Source organism: Petaurus breviceps, unplaced genomic scaffold (assembly GCF_028583685.1).
Source record: "Petaurus breviceps papuanus isolate PSGF00001 unplaced genomic scaffold, PetGlider_PUasm1.0 189, whole genome shotgun sequence".
Classification (NCBI taxonomy): Eukaryota; Metazoa; Chordata; class Mammalia; order Diprotodontia; family Petauridae; genus Petaurus; species Petaurus breviceps.
The window spans coordinates 30,507,264-30,528,835 of record NW_027185809.1 but is presented as its reverse complement, the minus strand read 5'-3'; the positions used below and the strand labels follow the sequence as shown (position 1 = coordinate 30,528,835).

The 21,572-nt window shown below is 38.2% G+C and overlaps 2 protein-coding genes across 10 annotated transcripts in view; both read right to left on the bottom strand.

The window, feature by feature from the left end:
* The window catches only part of LIN52 (lin-52 DREAM MuvB core complex component), a 415,840-nt gene that overhangs the window by 252,117 nt on the left and 142,151 nt on the right, over positions 1 to 21,572 (bottom strand). The window lies entirely within an intron of this gene.
* BBOF1 (basal body orientation factor 1) overlaps positions 1 to 21,572 on the bottom strand; it is an 85,736-nt gene that overhangs the window by 510 nt on the left and 63,654 nt on the right. The window contains exons 9-10 of the mRNA XM_069092173.1: positions 13,814 to 13,921; positions 86 to 160 (exon numbers count right to left, since the gene is read on the bottom strand). Of these exons, the coding sequence (XP_068948274.1) occupies positions 86 to 160; positions 13,814 to 13,921 (183 nt within the window). The remainder of the gene's footprint in view (positions 1 to 85; positions 161 to 13,813; positions 13,922 to 21,572) is intronic.

Here is a 21,572-nt window from a genome sequence, read left to right as displayed (position 1 = left end):
CATAGTTGAGTATTTCACTATTTTCTTCATCCAATCCAGCACCCAGTTTAAACAAATACTTGCTAATTGGCATGGAAGATCTTGCCTGAAAGTATCTTTGTTTCTGGTGGTGAGAGTAACATAGGCTGGAACTGGAGGGACAGACGATGGTGTGTGTTTCCTAGAAGGGGGAAAAAAAAGATGGCATTCGTTTTCTTTTTCCATGCTTTGCATTTCAGCTGCATTCTCAAACTGTACATGAAGCATGATTTTCAGACAGCTAGGCTACTAGAGTCATGTGTGACTCTAAAACAGGTAGCTGGTTTTGTTTTATTGGGTTTTGTTTTGTTTTTTTGTTTTGGTTTGTTTTTTTTTTACAAGACCTGCCTATGATTTAACTGGAGCTGATGGTGAGGGATGTAGTGCATTCCAGAAACGGGGCCAGCTGGCAAAGTAAAAGATTACAGATGGAATGTTATGTGTGGGCAGCAACAACAAGCCTAGTTTAGCTAGAATGTAGAGTACATGAAGGAGAGTAAGGTAAAAACAAGATTGGCCGACCAAACAGAGGAGTTTGTGTTTGATTTTTAGAAGTATCAGGGAGCCACTGGAGTTTAATGTGCAAAGAATTGACATGGTTCTACATGTTCTTTAGTAATACCCTTCATTAACTATTTGGAGGATGAAGCAAAAGACTGAAGACAGGGAGATCAATAAAGAAGGATATTTTGAAAACCCAAGTGAGATGTGATAATGCTCATATGAGTACAGAGAAGGGGTCATATGTAACAAATATTATAGAAGAAGAATCAACAAAGTATAGCAACTAATTGGGTGAGAATAAAAAGTTAAGGAAGGAGGGGCAGGCTGGGAAGCAACTGCACAGGGTAGGCTGGGAGAAGGCCTGACCAACGAGGGGGGTAAGTCCCACCTACCACAAGGGCCACTACCAGGCCTTTCACCAAAGGGCTGGGACTGGAAAGAACAAGGTAAGAACCAAATGCTGAGCCCCTGTCCAGGACAGCAAATACTCCTGGGACTACCACTCCATAGCCCAGAAATTTAAAAAAAAAAAAAAAAAACGTATAAAGGACCAGGATGGCAGAGTGAACCCAGCCAAACCCTCAACAGTAAAGGCTTGGGAACCCTAGAGGAAGGACATGGCTAGGGCCCTGCCTCAAAATGGGTAGAAAACACACTACAAAGACAAAGACTCTGGAGTCCTACTATCCTCAGAGGGAGGAACCAAACTCAAAGGGAGACAATGTGGACCCCACACCCACAGCTGAAAAATCAACAGGGAATGGGTCCCAAGCACAGAAAGCTCTCCTAGATGAGATCAAAAGGAACTTTGAAAACCAAATGAGAGAGAGAGAAGACAAAAAGAATAATTCTCTTAAAACCAAAATAGCAGAATGAGAAAAACATAATGAAGAAAACATCTCTCTAAAAAGAAAAGTGTATGATATGGAAAAGGAGCTCCAAAAATTAACCAAGGAAAATTATTTGCTAAAAACCAGAATCAACCAAATTGAAACAAATAACTCTATGAATAACCAAGAATTAGTCAAACAAAACAACAAAAATCAAAAATTGGAAAAACAGGTAAAATATCTCAATGGAAAAATAACTGACCTGGAAAAAAGATCCAGGAGAGATAACCTGAGAATCATAGGCCTACCAGAAAATCATGATGAAAAAATTAGCCTGGACAACATTCCCGAAGAGCTCAGTAAGGAAAACTGCCCTGAGATACTAGAACATGAGGGTAAAATAGAAATCGAGAGAATCCACCGGACACCTGCTGAAAGAGATCCCAAACTGAAAAGTCCTCAAAATCTTGTGGCCAAACTCCAGAACTACCAGGTAAAAGAGAAAATATTTCAAGTGGCCAGAAAGAATTCAAATATCGAGGAACCACAGTGAGGATCACATAGGATTTGGCAGCCTCCACACTGAAAGATCGGAGGCAGTGGAATACAATTTTCTGCAAGGCAAAAGAGCTCGGGTTACAACCAACGATCACATACCCAGCGAGACTGAGCATATTCTTCCAGGCAAAGAGATGGTCATTAAATGATATAACAGATTTCCAGACCTTTCTGATGAAAAAGACAGAGCTCAATGGAAAATTCAACCTCCAATTATGAGATGCAACAGTGACATAGAAAGGTAAACAAGGAAAACACACACACATACACACACACCCTGTTATTTAATAAGAGCAAACTGATTATAGACAAGTAGAGGGTATGAGTATAAATTATGCAAAATGACGATTTAAAAAAATCTTATTAAGGGCTACAAAGGGACTGCAATGGAAGAAGAGGAATGAATGACGTGGAAAAGGGTAAATTATGCCACACAAAGAGGCATAAAAACAATATAGCAAAGGAAAAGAAGGGAGGGAGATGAGAATCATATGAGCTTTTCCCTCATTGGTTCTGGTGCAAGGAGGGAATAACAACCAGTTAAGCATGGGACTCTATGGAGAAGAAACAAAAAAAGTATCGTTTCAGAGGGAAAGAGGGGAGGGAGAGGAGCTTCGCATGAGATTTGTTCCTGTCACTCTTGGTGTGAAGAAGAAATAGCATACTTCATTAAGTATAAAAATATCCTACAGGCAGTAGGAGGGGGAAAGGGCTACTAAAAGGGGGGATGGTTAGTAGGGAGGGAGGGAAGAAGTAAGGGGGAAGGGGAGGAAAAGGGAGGGGGGAATACCGAGGGAGGTGGTAGTCAAAAGGAAAACTATTAAGGAGGGGAAGGGAGAAGGAGAGAAAAAATATAAGCATTAACAGGGGAGGGAATAGGATGGAGGGAAAGAAACATAATAATCATAACTGTGAATGTGAATGGAATGAACTCTCCCATAAAACAGAGACGGATAGCAGAATGGATTAAAAATCATAATCCTACAATATGCTGTTTACAAGAAACACATCTGAAACAGAAGGATACACACAGGGTAAAGGTAAAAGGCTGGAGTAAAATATATCATGTCTCAGCTAAAATAAAAAAAGCAGGGGTAGCAATCATTATCTCAGATAAAGCAAAAGCAAAAATTGATCGAATTTAAAGAGATAAGGAAGGAAACTATATCCTGTTAAAAGGCATCATCGAGAATGAAGCAATATCATTACTTAACATATATGCACCAAGTGGTGTAGCATCCAAATTCCTAGGGGAGAAGGTAAGGGAATTAGAGGAAGAAATAGATAGCAAAACTATACTAGTGGGGGACCTTAATCTCCCCCTCTCTGAACTTGATAAATCCAACCTCAAAATAAAAAAGAAAAGTGAAGGGGGTGAATAGAATTTTAGAGAGGGTAGGTATGACAGATCTCTGGAGAAAACTGAATGGAGATAAAAAGGAATATACCTTCTTCTCAGTGGCACATGGCACATACACAAAAATTGATCATGTACTAGGACATAAAAACCTCACAATTCAGTGCAGAAAGGCAGAAATATTAAATGCATCCTTCTCAGATCATGATGCAATAAAAATCACATGCAATAAAGGGCCATGGAAAGACAGACTAAAAACTAATTGGAAACTAAACAATTTAATCCTAAAGAATGAGTAGGTCAAACAAGAAATCATAGAAACAATCAGTAATTTCATTCAAGAGAATGACAATAATGAGACAACATACCAAAATTTGTGGGATGCAGCAGAGGCAGTTTTTAGGGGAACTTTTATATCCCTGAGTGCATACATGAATAAATTAGTGAAAAGAGAGGTGAATGAATTAGGCATGCAATTGAAAAAGCTAGAAAAAAAAAACAAATTGAAAATCCCCAATTAAATACTAAATTAGAAATACTGAAAACCAAAAGAAAGATTAATAAAATTGAAATTAAGAAAGCTATTGAATTCATAAATAAAACTAAGAGCTGGTTTTAGGAAAAAAACAATAAAATTGATAGACCCTTAGTCAATATGATAAATTAAAAAAAAGAAAGAAGAAAACCAAATTATGAGTATCAAAAATGAAAAGGGTAAACCTACCACCAATGAAGAGGAAATTAAAACAATAATTAGGAATTATTTTGCCCAGTTGTATGCACATAAATTTGACAATCTTAGTGAAATGGATGAATATTTACAAAAATATAGGTTGCCCAAATTAACTGAAGTGGAGGTAAATTACTTAAATAACCCCATCTCAGAAAAAGAAATCGAACAAGTTATCAGTGAACTCCCTAGGAAAAAATCTCCAGGGCCAGATGGATTTACTAGTGAATTCTATCAAACATTTAAAGAACAATTGATTCCAATACTCTGCAACCTATTGGGGAAAATTAGTGAAGGAGTCCTACCAAATTCTTTTTATGACACAAATATGGTACTGATACCTAAATCTGGAAGAGATAAAACAGAGAAAGAAAATTATAGACCAATCTCCCTCATGAATATAGATGCAAAAATTCTAAATAAAATACTAGCAAAAAGACTACAGCAACTTATCTCAAGAATAGTACACTTTGATCAGGTAGGATTTATTCCAGGAATGCAAGGATGGTTTAATATTAGGAAAACCATCAGTATAATTGATCATATCAACAATAAAACTAGCAGAAACCATATGATTATCTCAATAGTTGCGGAAAAGGCTTATGACAAAATACAACATCCATTCCTATTAAAAACATTAGAAAGTATAGGAATAAATGGAGCCTTCCTTAAAATAATAGGTAGCATCTATTTAAAGCTATCAGCAAGTATTATATGTAATGGGGAAGAGCTAGAAGCATTTCTCATAAGATCAGGGGTGAAACAAGGGTGTCCACTATCACCCCTCTTATTCAATCTGGTACTAGAAGTGTTAGCAGTAGCAATTAGAGAAGAAAAAGAAATCAAAGGAATCAAATTAGGCAAAGAAGAGACCAAGCTATCACTCTTTGCAGATGATATGATGATATACTTAGAGAATCCTAGAGAATCAAGTAAAAAACTACTTGAGACAATAAATAAGTTTGGCAAAGTTGCAGGATATAAAATAAACCCACATATATCCTCGGCATTCCTGTATATTTCTAATGAAATTCAACAGCAAGAGATAGAAAGAGAAAACCCATTTAAAGTTAAAGTTACTGTAAACATTATAAAATATTTGGGCATCTACCTGCCAAAACAAACCCAAGACCTATATGAACACAACTACAAAACACTTTTCACACAAATAAAGTCAGATCTAACTAATTAGAAAGACATCAATTGCTCGTGGCTGGGTGTAATGGTAATGTAATTTTGAATTATGAATCCTTTTGTGTTGGCAAAAGTAACAGGTATTTAATACTTAGTAACTGATCAAGCCTCTGATTGGGGCAACAGAAGGTATGAATTCCTGTCCCCTTGTTACTGACGTGACAGGAAATTGGCTGAAGGAAGTTACACAGGTAATACTGGGTATATAAGAAAAGCCCCAGAGAGGCACGGTCAGAATTTCCTTGAGACAGAGATCTGGTGGCAGAGCAGCTACAGAAGAGAGAACGGAGAACTGAGTCCTGAAGATTTGTCTTGGTGGAGCTTCTTCTGAACAGGAGCCCTGGTGCCTGGAATCCGGAGCCAGGAGCCCCAGAGCCCAGGAGCCAGGAGCTCAGGTGACTGAAGCATGACCAGGATGCTGAGACTTTGTTTGTTTGTGGCTTGGTTGAGCCTTGAATTCCATGGAGCAGAATGGTAAAAGGAGCTGACATGGACCAGACCCTGTGAACGCCAGTGTGGAGCAGGACCTCCCCAGAGAGCTGGTCAAGGAACTGGGAGCTGTCTGCCACTGAATCCAGGTAGAATCTGGGGCCATGGAAGGGGATCGAGGGAATCTGAGAACAGGCCCCAAGTCAAGATGAAGAAAAGACTTCTCCTTGGGTACTGAGTAATTATGGAATTATAGTTTACTAGTGCTATGATACTTAGTAAGACTTTACTGAATAAATGACTGATTGTACTTTGAGTACTTTGACTACTGTTACCAATTAGTGACTGATTGAGTTAATCAAGACTTTGCCCCAAGAGTGGAAGACTTTGATGTGTACTTTGATACTACTGATAAGTGACTGAATTAACTTAAGAGTGACTATTTTGAGACTATGTTATGAATATTATATTGTGATTTTCTGTGATAAGTTGAAATATGGTGAATGCTGTATTTTAATTATGCTATACCTTGATTTTCCATGATTGTTTTGCTTTTGTTATGGAATAGTGTGATCACTATACTGAGCAATCAGAACCTTTAAAAAGCTGTTTAGAGTAGCAGTTTTTCTGGAAAGCTGTGCTTCGCATTACACTGGGTCTAGCTAATATAATAAAAATGACAATTTTACCTAAATTAAATATTTAGTGTCAAACCAATTAATTTACCAAAAACTACCTTATAGAGCTAGAAAAAAATAGTAACAAAATTCATTTGGAGGAACAAAAGGTCCAGAATATCAAGGGAAGTAATGAAAAGAATGCTAGCTAGGGATGGTGGACTAGCTATACCAGATTTTAATCTGTACTATAAAGCAGCAGTCCTCAAAACTACTTGGTACTGGCTGAGGAATAGAGTAATGGATCAATGGAATAGATTGGGTACATGAGACTCAGCAGTCAATAACTATAGTAATCTACTGTTTGATAAAACCAAAGACCCCAGTTTTTGGAATAAGAACTAACTATTTGACAAAAACTGCTGGGAAAACTGGAATACAGTGTGGCAGAAACTGGGCATAGACCATTATCTAACACCATATACCAAAATCAAGTCTAAATGGGTGCATGATCTAGGTATAAAGACTGATACTCAAAGCAATCTGGGAAAGCAAGGAATAGTTTACCTGTCAGATTTGTGGAGAGGGGAAGACTTCATGACCAAACAAGAATTAGAGGGCATTATAAAATGCAATATGGATAATTTTGATTACATTAAATTGAAAAGCTTCTGTACAAAGCCAAATAACCAGGATTAAGAGGGAAGTGGGAAATTGGGAAAAAAAATTTTTACAACCTATGTTGTAAATGACATTGTTTACATTGTTGTAAATTACAACAAATGTTGTAAAATATGAAATGCTGAAGAGCATGTGGACAAATTGGAACACTAATGCATTGCTGGTGGAGTTGTGAACTGATCCAACCATTCTGGAAAGCAATCTGGAATTATGCCCAAAGGGCTATAAATAATTTCATACCCTTTGACCCAGCAATACCACTTCTAGGGTTGTATCTCAAAGAGATCATAGAAGTGGGGAAAAGACCCATATGTACAAAAATATTTATAGCAGCTCTTTTTGTGGTAGCAAAGAATTGGAAATTAAGGGGGTGCCCATCAATTGGGGGAATGGCTGAACAAGTTGTGGTATATGCATGTTATGGAATACTATTGTGCAATAAGAAACGAGGAGCAGATGGACTTCATATTTACCTGGAGAGGCTTATACGAACTGATGCTGAGTGAGAAGAGTAGAGCCTGGAGGTATTTGTACACAATTACAGACACAAAGTATGTGTGATGACCAACTTTGATAAACTGGACTCTTCTCAGCAATGCAGAGACATAAGTCAAACCCAAAAGACTCATGATGGAAAGAGACATTGTTTATATCCAGAGAAAGAACTGAGACTGAACCCAGACTGAAGCAAACTACCTGCCCTTTTTTGTTTTCTTGTTTGGTTTTGTTTCCTCTTTTCCATTCTTAATTCCATCTGTTACAATCCTTCTTTATAACCTGAATAATGCCTAATGCCTAATGTGAAAATATTTGCAGATACTATACTTAATTGTATGCCACCATGGTGGGGGGTAGGAGGGAGAGGGAGAGAAAATTTGAAGCTCAAGGAATTGTGGTAATGAATCTTGTAAACTAAAAGTAAACAAATTAATAAAGACCAAAAAAAAAACAGTTAAGGAAGACTGAGATTAAAAATCTCAGTGACTGGAAGGAAATAGAGAAAGTCAAAAAAGATGATTAGTTCTCTTTTGGACATATTGAGTTTGAGATGCCTATGGGACACTGAAATGTCTAATTGACTATTGGTGAAATAAGACTAAAGCTCTGGGGGTCATCTATGTAACTGCAAGATAAATAAACCCTGTAGAGTTGATAAGAAAGTTCCAAGACTGTGCCTTTAAGGACACACACAGTGTTGGAGGTGATCCAGCAGGAGTCAGACAAACAAGAAGGGAAACCAATGTCACAAAAAAAACAGAGAAGAAACTATCAGGAAGAGAGGATGTTCAAGTGTCAAATGCAGTGCAAAAGATAACGCCTAAGAAAAGACCATCAGACTTGGCAAGTACACAATTTGAAACTGGGGGGAGGAGGCATCAGTTGCGAAATGACTGAACAAAAATAGTGTACATAAATGTAAGAGAATACTATTGTGCTATAAAATTATTTTTTGTAAGAAGTTATTAAAAAGATGTTTTTAGAGAAACCTGGGAAGACCTGGATGATGCAGAATGGAATAGAATCAAGAGAACAATTAATACATTGACACTAAAATTGAACAATTTTGAAAGAGTCGAGAACTCTGATCAACCCAATAAACAATCAGAATTCCAAGGGACTGATATTAAAGAATGCTGCCCACTTCCTCGCAGAGATGATAGACAAAATGAGACATTTTCTGGCATAAGCAATGTGAAAATTTATTTTGCTTGACTATGCATATGTTTCAATGTTTTTGGTTTTTATTGTTACTGTTCAAAATATATTCTTGTTAATTGAAAAAAATTTTAATTAAAAAAATATATCGGTAATTTTGGAAAGCAGTTTTGGTTGAATGATAAACTTGAGTCAGACTGCCATGTGTTGAGATGTGATTAAGAAGACAGCAAGTTGAGGCAACCAGAGCAGATAACTTTTTCTGAGAGATTGCCCATGAATGGGAGGAGAGAAAATCTTAGAAGAGAAGGGCTTAAAAATATGGAAGGATCTACTGAGGTTTGGGATTTTTTTTTTTTTAAGGATAGGGGGGCAGATGGCTTTTTAGGCAAAAGAGGAGGCTATAGATTGGGAGAAACTAAAGATTAGAGAGAGAGCTTCTTTGATTTCTTCTAACACTTCAGCAAAAGCAGAAGTGTAGGGAGATGGTACAAATACTCCATGGTTGGGGTTTATCAAGAATAAGTCATTGAAAATATGCTTAATCTGAATGTATATGTATAGCCTATATCAGATTGCATGCTATTTTGGAGAGAAGGAAGGGGAGGAAGGGGAAGAAAATTTAGAACTCAAAATCTTATGGAAGGGAATGTTGAAAACTAAAAATTAGTTAATTAAAAAAAATAAAGAATAAACCATGATAGGAAACAAGGGGCAGATGGGGACAAAGAATTCAAGTGTAGTTGAACTGGTTAACTACAGTTGAACTTGGGAAGGGAAGAAAAGTAAAACCAGAGCCTGGGAGATAAGAGGGAAAGATGGACTAGAAATCACTGTGAGGACAAAAGAAAAATCCATTTAGGATGATTCCACACAAGGCAACAGAGACAGGCAGAAGAATACTAAGTTCAAAGAATAGCTAGTAGGCCAGTTTGGCTACAACAAGGAGGGCATAAAGGGAAATAATATGAAAGAAGTCTGAAGTTGGATCAAGTATGAGAGGTGGGTATGAATATGATGGGAACACCCTGGGAAAGCAGGGGTTTACACCAGGGCCCAAAGTGCAGGAGCAGGAATGGCACAGACAGGAGGGCAAGCTGGCAACACCACAATGTACACACTGGAGCAAATGCTGAGAGCTAAGACAAAGACAACAGAAAAACTAGGTAGAAGCCACACAAAACAGATACAGAACAAGTGGAGCCATTTAAGCCGCTGACAACAGCACTGGGAGACACACACTTTCCCACCCTTTGCTCTTCTCCCACTCTCACTTTCTCTCTAAAGAGAGAAATGAGTTTTTCCCAATCCTTGTTTCTTAGGAGTTTGTTTTGTTTTCTGTTAAACTGGCTTTTGTTTTGTTTTCCCCAAAATCTAAGAAAAAAATTATGGTCAACCATTCCATTACTGATCTTTGTGTTTAATTACTAAATCCAAGTGAGGAAGAAGTCAGAAGTGGCAAAACATACAGAAAAGAGAAGTAGGTTTGAAATTGAGATTGTGTGCGTACGTGTATATGTATACATGTGTATATGTCTATCTGTATCTTTACCAGAAAGAGATGAATTATAATTACTAGGACCTTCCTAGCTGGGGGGCTCAAGCTAAACAAAAAGATTTGATTAATATGTTTATAACTTCCCAAAAGCAGAAAAAAATCAAGTAATCCTAGTCCACCCTAAGCAGGAAATGAGGTGGTGAGACCCGTTGGTGGGAGGTTTATAAGCAAGCTGGAGTTAGCTTTTTTGAAGCTCTGGCCTCAAGCATCTCATCTTTCCATGTTTTTTTTTCCGCAAGTTTGAAAGGAAAACTATTTCCTCAGGAATCTGGACCAAGAAGAGCAGTAGCTAAAAACTCACACCTGAAAGGAGGCTGGGAAAGAGAAGTGGCACTTACATATGGTGGGTAATGGAGTGAGAAGATCGAGGGTTGGGAAGAGGCAGCCAAGAGGGAGTAAATAGTTCCCTACTTGGCAGCAAAGTACCTGCCCACTCGGTACAGATTGCATCCCCCAAGTAGAATGTAAGTGTCTTGAGGGAAGTGACCATCCTATGTTTGTCTTTATATCCGTAGTACCTAGCTCAGTGTCTTGGACAGACTAGGTGATTAACGAATATCGAGCTGAGCTGAACTCAGATGCATGTTGCAGATACATACTGCCTCACTGCAGCCAGGCAGTCCTTTACTCCTCCCCAACTGATGATCTGGCTCACTCTCTACTGACATGCCAAATCTCTCTTCAGTGCTTCCACACTTCCCTTTCACCCTCATTTTCTCAGCTGAGGACATTGCCTCTTACTTGTGAAGTCCTTTCACTGGGCTATTCCCCTAATTTGCTTTTGCACTCCCACACTGGGTTCCCAGAGGGTAGATGCTCACTCAGGTTCTAATATTCCATATGTCTATACTTCTTACACTAGAGTCCATGAGCCCCCACAAAGGGACTTCTCATTAATGGTAATGCCAATAGACACAATTAACTCTTAGCAAAGATATTTCCTAAAATGATATAATGACAATAATTGCTTCAAATATTTCTACCATAAGCCTGGGGTACAATTCCCCACACATACACACAGCACACATAGGAAGAGTGAACACAAACCTAAAATAAAATTTACTGAAGGGCATGTATAAAATATATGTGTGGCAAAAACAACTTATAACTCCTAGTATTATAGAGACTTTAAAAGTCTTTTCTATCCTTGTGCAGTCCCATCAAAGTCTTTCCCTGAGTTCAGCACCTCTGCTGGGGAAGTTGCTCAGCTGGATCCTGAAGCCTGTTCTTCTCTAGTCTATATCTGGCTTATACCCTTGAAGCTTCTTTCCTTCCTTTGGGTGACTGTCTTTCTGTATCCATGTTTATCTGGAATATGTATTTCTGAGTCCTGCTAGATGACATATTTCTCTATTGGTCAGACAGTTCAAAATCAATGTGATCTTTCCACCTCTCCATCAAACTGTGCCTTCTGACACAGACATGGGGTCTCTCTACAACTATGTTCAACTCTTGAGTTATGGTTTATTTATTTAGTCAAAGAAATTGTTCCCTTCTTGGCTTAAGTCAAGAAAGGAATTTGCACCTCATAATGGGACCAGGGTATAGAATCATCTCTATGCTCAGTTTAATATCTCACTAACACCTTGTGATTATTTTCTAAGGGTAAATCAAAGGGTGGGGAAAGGAAGTAAACACCTCATACTATTCTTGTGGAGAAGATGGAAAGATATGAATTAGAGAAATACAATCAGATTCAGAACTGAATTGAAATGGATGAATGGCCAGACAATGGTTCAATGATGGGTTGAACAGGGGTGGGGAACCCTGGGGTTCTAGGCCACATGTGGATGCTCTAGGTCCTTGGGTGCAGGTTTTTGACTGAGTTCAAGTTTTACAGAACAAATACTTTTACACACACTTGGCCTGAATCCATGAGCTGAAATTCAAAATGACTAAATGTAAAATTTTGTACTTCCATACAAAAAAATACCTTCACAAGTATAGCATAGCGGAGATGTGGGTAGACAGTAGTTCTGGGTAAAAAAATTGGAGGTTTTATTAAACTTATAAAGCTCAATGCAAGGCAAAAGTATGATAAACCATAAAAGCTATTATGATCTTGGGTTGCACTAAGAGGGGATGGCTTCCAAAAATGGGAAATCATTCAAATCTGACTCTACTTAGCCTCTTTACACCTCTTCTAGAGTAAATATTGTTTTCAATTTTGGATTTCAGTTTAAGAATGAAACAATAGAGGTTGTTAGACAATGTACTGAGGCAGCTACATGACTCGGTAGACAGAGCAATGGGCCTGGAGTCAGGAAGACCTGAGATCAAATCTGGCCTCAGACATTCACTCGTTAGCTGTGTGACCCAGAACAAGTCCCTTAACCAGTGTTTACCTCAATTTCCTCAGCTGTAAAATGGGGATAATATTAACACCTACGTTCCAGGGTTACTGTGAGGATCAAATGAGACAACATTGGTAAGCTTAGCATAGTACCCTAGCACACAGTAGATGCTATATAAATGCTTGCTATTCGTATCATTATTATTAGGTAAAAGTATATTTCTAATAGGTCCATGCAAATTTTCATGCAAATCAGTAGCACTGCATTCAGAATTCAAGTAAATTACTTTCACCTTCTGCTTCAATACATTTGAGGACCTGTGTTTTTGTCCATGTGGATATGCCTCCACTGATAACCATTTAACCAACTCCTCTACAACTTCTAAAGCTATAGTGGCCAAAAAATGTAGCGCTATTTGACCTAACTGATGATAAGCCATCTAATGTGACTTTCATATGTAGAAGAATTTTTTCTGTCATTCAAAGTATAACTTTTTTCATTAAATAGTCTCATAGTCAGATTCAAGACTAAGGAATAACAAGAAATGGAGAGCCCCATTGCTACTTTGATACCAGAGAATTGTGAAATACCTGGAGGGAAGGTTCTTAGCAGGTTGTATAGTTTATCTCTAGGAGATTTACAAGAAGACAATGGCAAGCACCATGTACGATTAGAAGATATGTATGGCTTGTAAATCAAATTGGTAGGGTTACTGTTACATAAATAAGGACATGGATCCATCGAAGAACTGAAAATGTTTTATTTTTAAGTGTCAGAATCGTATCACTTAATACACTAGAAAAAACTTAAATTTGTGAAATTTAAGGATACAAAGTACCCAAAATAAAACTTAATTTTTCTCATCTATTTAAAAAATAAACACACACACAATTAAGGTAATTTGGTCTCTCTTACGTTTATCACCAACTGGGCAAAAATCCTAACTGACTCACTATATGTGTATGTGGTGTGTGTGTGTATATACATATATATATATATGTGTGTATATATACGTATATATATATATATATACACACACACACATATATATGAGAGAAAGAAAAATATCTAAGGTTATTACCTTTCTTATTGAAGTCACATCTTCAGATATTCGGAATATCTAGACTGAAGTTCTGCTCCCCCTGCCCAAGACTTTCACTTTTGCTTCTTATAATATTCCTACACATTTCATCAACTTGTCTCCTCGATTTTTCGGTTTAAAAGTTGCTATAGTTCTTTCAAACTTCCCGAACTTAGATACTTTATCCCCAATTTCATCCCTAAATGACAGTATACCAGCTCATGCTCCCTACTCTTGTTTGGTTCCCAGGCACTGACATAACTTGATCTTGAACTATTATCATTATTTGAAGAATGAGAGACTTACCTTGGAGGACAACCATTCATTTTTGCAAAGAGTAACCTCAAAACTTTTTCCTTCTGTTCCCACGTCAAGTCTCCAATATCCACATCCATTCCTTTTTTAATGTTTGTCCTGAATAATTAAAAATAAAAATATTAGTGTAAGGTAAAACCAGCTAAAGGAAGTTTCTGAAGAAAAATATAAAATCTCTAAAAAATATTGATGCAATAGAAAATAAGGATTTCATAACCATTATATTAAATATATTTTATTTACTATGAGTTGTAGAAAAATTGGGCTGGAAATGACCTCAAAAAATTATCTAACCTAGAGACTGTTACTAGTAAAGACATAAAGAACAATTTAAATAGCTGAAGGAATGAGAAGAAATGGCTGGGCTGGGCCAATATAATAAAAGTGATAATACAACCAAAGTTAGTTTTAAACTATCAAAGGGATACTTTATACAAATTATAAAAAACAAAACTAATTTATAAAAAATAAAGATATATATCAAATAATGAAAAGATGTCGGCAACAAAGTGGGAGTGCCACACTTCCAGACTTCAAATGACATTATAAAGCAGTAGTCATCAAAACCATCTGATCTTGGATTAAAAAATAGAGAGTAAGAACAATGGAACAGGCTAAGACAAGGGAGAATCAGAAATAATGGAACTCAATATCCCAGGGTTTGCAAAACCAGAAAATTTAAATTACTTAGAAAAGAACTACCTACTTGATAAGAACTAATGCAAAAACTGGAAAGCAGTCACACAGAATTAAGTCTAGACCAGCAACTTACACTATATTCCATAATACAGACATGTGACCTTAATATCAAAGATCATGCTATAAATAATAGGGCAGCTAGGTGGTGTAGTGGATACAGTGCTGAGCCTGGAGTCATAAAGACCTTTCTGAATTCAAATCTAGCCTCAAACACTTACTAGCTTTGTGACCCTGGGCAAGTCGTTTGCCTCAGTTGCCTAATCTGTAAAGTGAGCTGGAGAAGGAAATGGTAAACCACTCCAGTATCTTTGCCAAGAAAAACCCCAAATGGTGTCAGAAAGTGTCAGACAGGACTAAAATCAACTTAATAACAACAAATAATTAGAAGATAATATACCTCTCATGTATTCTTAATTAAACAGAGGTAACTGCAGAAGAAAAAACAGATAAAACTGATTATATTAAACTGAAAAACTTCCACACAAACAAAATCACTTAGGATAAGAATGGAAACAACCAAATGGAAAAAAATCTTTCAAATCATGAAATATACAAGATAATAAACAATTAACAGATATTATAAGACCAAAAAACATGCCTCAATAGCTGTGATTACCCCCTCTACTCAATAAACACCAGTGGTTCCCTATTGCCTCCAGGATCAAACACAAAATGCTCTGTTTGGCATTCAAAGTCTTTCATAAACTGGTCCCTTCCTAACTTTTCCATCTTCTTATACCTTACTCCCAAACACATATTCTTGGATCCAGCGAGACTGGCCTCTTGGCTATTTCACAAGCAAAACCCTCCATCTCTGGCCTTTGGGCATTTCCTTTGGTTGTCCCCCAAGCCTGGAATGTTCTCCCTCTTCAGTTCTGCCTACTCCCTTCCTTGAAGTACCAACTAAAATTCCATCTTTTACAGGAAGCCTTTCCTAACCCCTCTTACTTCTGTCTTCCCTCTGTTAATTATCTCCTATTTATCCTGTATATACCTTGTTTGTGTATTTTTGTTTGCATGTGATTCTCCTCCGTTAGACTGAGGGCAAGAACTGTCTTTTGCCCCTCTTTGTAGCCTCAGCTCTTTAGCATGGTGTTTGGCACATAGTAAATGTTTACTGACTGAATGACTAAGGGAGGCTAGCAATGATTCAGTCTTGTCCCTTCCTTCTCAATGACCATGCCATCAAAGAGAGAGACTAGAACAGTAGCAGACAGTGCTTCCAGCTGGGACGAGAGACTGGACCAGTGGGGTCTCTCTCAGTTGAAGATACTGAGCTTGAAGCAAGAGTAGTCACTGGAGAAAATGCAGCTTTGAGGAAAGTGAAAGGGGTTGGGGGGAGAAAGGACAAGAAAGATAGGAGGGAAAAACTTTTTAAGGTGCTAAGCATAATTCCCTCTTTATGGCATGCTCCAATTTCCACCTTTGAAATTACTTTACAGACTGATTAATCATTCAGCATCTTTGGTCATTTTTTCAGTTGTGTCCAACTCTTTGTGACCCCAGATGGGGTTTTCTTAGCAAAGATACCAGAGTAGATTGCCATTTCCTTCTCCGGCTCATTTTACAGACGAGGAACTGAGGTAAACAGGGTTGAGTGACTTGCCCAGGGTCAAATAGCTAGTAAATATCTGAGGCTGGGTTTGAACTTAGGTCTTCCTAATTCCAGGACCAGTGCTCTATTCATTACACAACCTTAGTTGCCCCTAGAATCATTCAGTCGTGTTTGACTCTTCATGTCCCACTTGGAGTTTTATTGGCAAAGATTTTGGAGTGATTTGCCTTTTCCTTCTCAGGCATCAGGGGGCCTTAATTCTAACCCTGACTGACACTTTCTAGAGGTGTCACCTCGGGTAAGTCACTCGGAACCTCAATTTCCTCATCTACAAAATAACTAGGTTGGACTAGATGGCCTCTAGGGTCCAGTCCAGCTCTAAATCTACGCTCCTTAAACATGAAAGGTTTCAATCTCTATTGGTAGCGGGAATACTGATGTACATGAATCTTTTAATAATATCAGTAAAATTCTTATTCAAGAAGTTAAAATATCCTCCAAAATTTCTTGATCCTGAATATGAAAGGGGAAAGATTTTAATATATTTTAATAGTATATAGTTTTAATATATTGAAGTATAAGCTTAAGAAAAGCCATAAGCACTCAAAGGAGCTGCCAAACTAGGTCAATGATTGCTTCACCTCTGACATCAATGAGGACAAAGTGGAGAAGAATACAAATATCAATAAAATGTTTAGGTCTTTTAAAAATACTAAATAGTTGAAGATCTCAAACTCCTTACTAATTGACCTAGTCCTTAAATGACTCATAGGCAAAAATGAGAGAGAAATATCAAAAGAAATTAACAGAAAAATGCAAGCAGAAAGTCAAGTATAAAGAATATGAAAGTGACATACCTAGAAAAAAGATAAAACTAAAATAAAAGATAAGAACAAACTGGAAAAGAAAGAGAAAAATCAGAAGGACAAAAGCAATCTCTTACACAACAGCTTCCTGGTGGGCTCTCTCTGCCAGCATGACTACTTTCCTTCTCAGGCTCATTTTTCAGATGAGGAACTGAGGCAAACAAGGGTTAGTGACTTACCCAGAGTCACTCAGCTAATAAGCGTCTGAGGTCAGGTCCAGCATTCTATCCACTGTGCCACCTAGCTGCCCTCCTCACAGCTTAACTGCTATTTTTATATATGGGCCCAGGATATGTCTGAGTCTTTCAGCCAATCATAAATGTTTCCTCTGTGAAATCATCTGTCTTCATCGAAAAGTTAAAAACTATAGTGTTGGGGAGGTTAGGTGGCACAGTGAATAGACCACTGACCCTGGAGTAAGCAGGACCTGAGTTCAAATCCGGCCACACTTAACACAAAAACTAGCCATGTGACCTTGGGCAAGTCACTTAACCCAACTGCCCTCCAAAAAGAAAAAAAAAACTATAGCGTTCCAAAAACTTGAAGGACTCGTTCACATATTAATAGTAAAATTTATTAACAACTAGTACTCCACTGATTAACTGATTAAGTTGAGTTCTCTGGGAAAGGGGTGGAAACCCCACCCTTATGAAGGTAATACAAGAGGAGAGACATAACGGATGGTTGCAGTGGATGTGAGGAGGAGGGAACAGATAGATTCAAGAGATAGTACAGAGGTAGAAATGTCAGTATTTGGTTACTGATCATAGATGTTTATGGTAAAAAAGAAGAGTCCATGTTGATATCAATGTTACCAGCCTTAGGAACTGAATGAATAGTGGTATCATCAACAAATATAAGGATTCTAGGGGGAAGAACTATATGCTGTAGATAAAGTAACCACCTATACTGGTAGGGTTGTCCTCATGTGGGAGTTCCCTATATTAATGAAATCACAGGCCCAATTTCTATTGCTATCCTGATGCCTAAGTAAAGCAAGTTTCAGGAATAAAGTGATGTTTACTTCCGGACATATTAAATTTGAAGATTCAATGAGATATCCAATTGGCGATACTTATAGGGAACTGGAATAGAGAGATATAGACTTGGGATCACTGGCAAAGTAGTGGTAAGTCATGGGAGATCACTGAGACGGGGTGTAGAAAGACATTAGGTGTATGCACAGAACCTTGCATGGAGCCACCTTAAGGTATGGGGAAATAAGGCTAAAGAACCATAAAAATGCAGTATTACAGAAACCAAGAGAGAGGGAGTATCATGAAGAAGGGAGTATTCCACAGGGTCAAATGCAGGAAGAAGGTTAATGCCTAAAAAAAAAAAGGACCAGGTCTCAGTCACTAGTTACCCTGGAGAAAGCAATGTCAGTACAATGGCGAAGATAAAAGCCAGGATTGCAAAGGGCTGATAAAGTAAGTAGTAACAGAAGCAATCAATAAAAACTACTCCTCTTAGATGATTACCATCTCGAGTTAGAATAAGGGCAATAAATTGAGGGGCTATCAGAGCTAAGGATAGGGTTTTTTATTTGTATTTTTAGATTAAGAGAAACCTGGAAGCACGACTGTTGATACTGAGGAAGTAAGAAGGTAATAGAGGGGAAATTGAAGATAAGACATGGACAGGAATGACTGATAGAGCAAAGTCCCAGAGGAAATAGGATTTAAGGTTAGCCTGGAGAGAATTCGCGAAGACTTAATTTCTGCTAAAACAGCAGTGGGTAGAAATGTGGACTGGTTTAATCTCTGTCAGCAGCATACAGAAGAATATAACAAAGAAATCAAGGTAGAGAAAGGCATCAGTTATTAGGATACTTTGATTTTAGAAAAGATGTTTTCTAACTTTAAACTGCTGATTTATAAAATGTAAACAAAAATTTTAAAGAATAAGAGGATTACTCTTTATTTTATGAGTGGATTTCCTATTATGACTTGTATCCTTTGTCTCAGGGGAACAAATAAGCCCAGAACAAAGGGGCAAAGCTGAGATGCACACCTGTACACAAAATCTCTTTCATAAAAGTCTCAAATTTGTACCTGAATGATCACTGGTCAACCCCATTACTGTTGGAATGCACTCCCTCCTCATATTTCTCTTCTACAATCCCTAGATGATTTCAAAGTACAGCTCAACTCCATATCCTATGGAAATTCAACCCAATCTACCAGTTGCTCATAGGGTCATCAATTTAGAGTCAGAAAGCACCTTGGGGGCCATCTAGTCTTATCTCTCACTCTTGTAGATGAAATAGATAAAACCCTGTGTGCTGGCAAAGTGGTGATAAGTCAAGGGAGATCACCAAGAGAGAGTGTGTAGAAAGACATTAGGTGTACACACAGAACCTCAGAGAGAGCCACCTTAAGGTATGGGAAGATTGGAGGAAATATTTTCTCCCCCAGAATAAGAAGTCTTAGAGGTCAAAGAAAAGGAATTACAGGGTTGTGTAAATGCACTCTGGGCAACTAGGTGGCACAGTGGATAGAGCACTGGGCCTGAAGTCAGGAAGACTCATCTTCCTAAATTCAAATTTGGCCTCAGACACTTAGCTATGCGGCCCTGGGCAAGTCATAAAACTCTGCTGGCTTCAATTTCATCTGTTGTTTATCCTTCATTCTTGAAGAGGACCATGACATCAGGGAAGTGATGTCATGACATGCAAGTAAATTGGATTTAAGTGAGAAAGAGCTGTGCAAAGTAATCAGCCTCACTTTCTCCTCTGCAGCCACCTGTGTCCTGCAAGATATAGATCAGGATGTGGCAGAGGCGGCCCGGAAGGCGTGGTCTGCAGAGGCAGCCGCCGGCAGAGGCGGGCCTGGAAGGGGCCTGATCAACTCCAAGGGCAAGTCTTCCCACCAACCACAAGAGCCACTACCAGGCCTTTCACCAAAGGGATGGGACTGGAAAGAGCAAGGTAAGAACCAAATACAGGGGCCCCTGACCTGGACAGCAAATACTCCTGGGGCTACCACTTCATAGCCCAGAAATTTAAAAAAAAAAAAAGCCCCTATCAGGACCTCCAAAGACCAGGATGACAGAGTGAACCTCACCTGCTCCAAACCCCCTCTCTGACCCTGAAAACATAGTAACAACTGCCCCAGGGCAAAACCCTCTACAGTAAAGGCTTGGGAACCCTAGAAAAAGAGCGTGGTTAGGGCCCTGCCTCAAAATGGGTAGAAAACACACTACAAAGACAAAGACTCTGGAGTCCTACTATCCTCAGAGGGAGGAACCAAACTCAAAGGGAGACAATGTGAACCCCACACCAACAGCTGAAACATCAACAGGGAATGGGTCCCAAGCACAGAAAGCTCTCCTAGATGAGATCAAAAGGAACTTTGAATACCAAATGAGAGAGAGAGAAGACAAAAAGAATAATTCTCTCAAAACCAAAATAGCAGAATTAGAAAAACAGTATAATGAAGAAAACATCTCTCTAAAAAGAAAAGTGTATGATATGGAAAAGGAGCTACAAAAATTAACCAAGGAAAATGATTTGCTAAAAACTAGAATCAACCAAATAGAAACAAATAACTCTATGAGGAACCAAGAATTAGTCAAACAAAAAAACAAGAATCAAAAATTAGAAAAAGAGGTAAAATACCTCAATAGAAAAATAACTGACCTGGAAAAAAGATCCAGGAGAGATAACCCGAGAATCATAGGCCTACCAGAAAATCATGATGAAAAAATTAGCTTGGACAACATTCTCCAAGAACTCATTAAGGAAAACTGCCCTGAGATACTAGAACCTGAGGGTGAAATAGAAAAAAGAGAATCCACCAGACACCTGCTGAAAGAGATCCCAAACTGAAAAGTCCTCAAAATGTTGTGGCCAAACTCCAGAACTACCAGATAAAAGAGAAAATACTTCAAGCAGCCAGAAAGAAACAATTCAAATATCGAGGGTCTGCAGTGAGGATCACACAGGATTTGTCAGCCTCTACACTAAAAGATCAGAGGCAGTGGAATACAATTTTCCAGAAGGCAAAAGAGCTCGGGTTACAACCAACGATCACATACCCAGCGAGACTGAGCATATTCTTCCAGGCAAAGAGATGGTCATTCAACGATATAACAGAGTTCCAGAACTTCCTGATAAAAAAGTCATAGCTCAGTGGAAAATTCAACCTCCAATTATAAGATGCAACAGTGACATAGAAAGGTAAACAAGGAAAACACACACACACCCTGCTATTTGATAAGAGCAAACTGGTTATAGACAAGGTATGAGTATAAAATACACAAAATGACAATTTAAAAAAGTCTTATTAAGGGCTACAAAGGGACTGCAATGGAAGAAAGGGAATGAATGAAGTCGAAAAGGGTAAATTATGCCACACAAAGAGGCATAAAAACAATATAGCAAAGGAAAAGAAGGGAGGGATATGGGAAGAATATGAGCTTTTCCCTCATTGGTTCTGGTGCAAGGAGGGAATAACAACCAGTTAAGCATGGGACTCTATGGAGAAGAAACAAAAAAAGTATCATTTCAGAGGGAAAGAGGGGAGGGAGAGGAGATTCGCATGAGATTTGTTCCTGTCACTCTTGGTGCAAAGAAGAAATAACATACTTCATTAAGTATAAAAATATCCTACAGGCAGTAGGAGGGGGA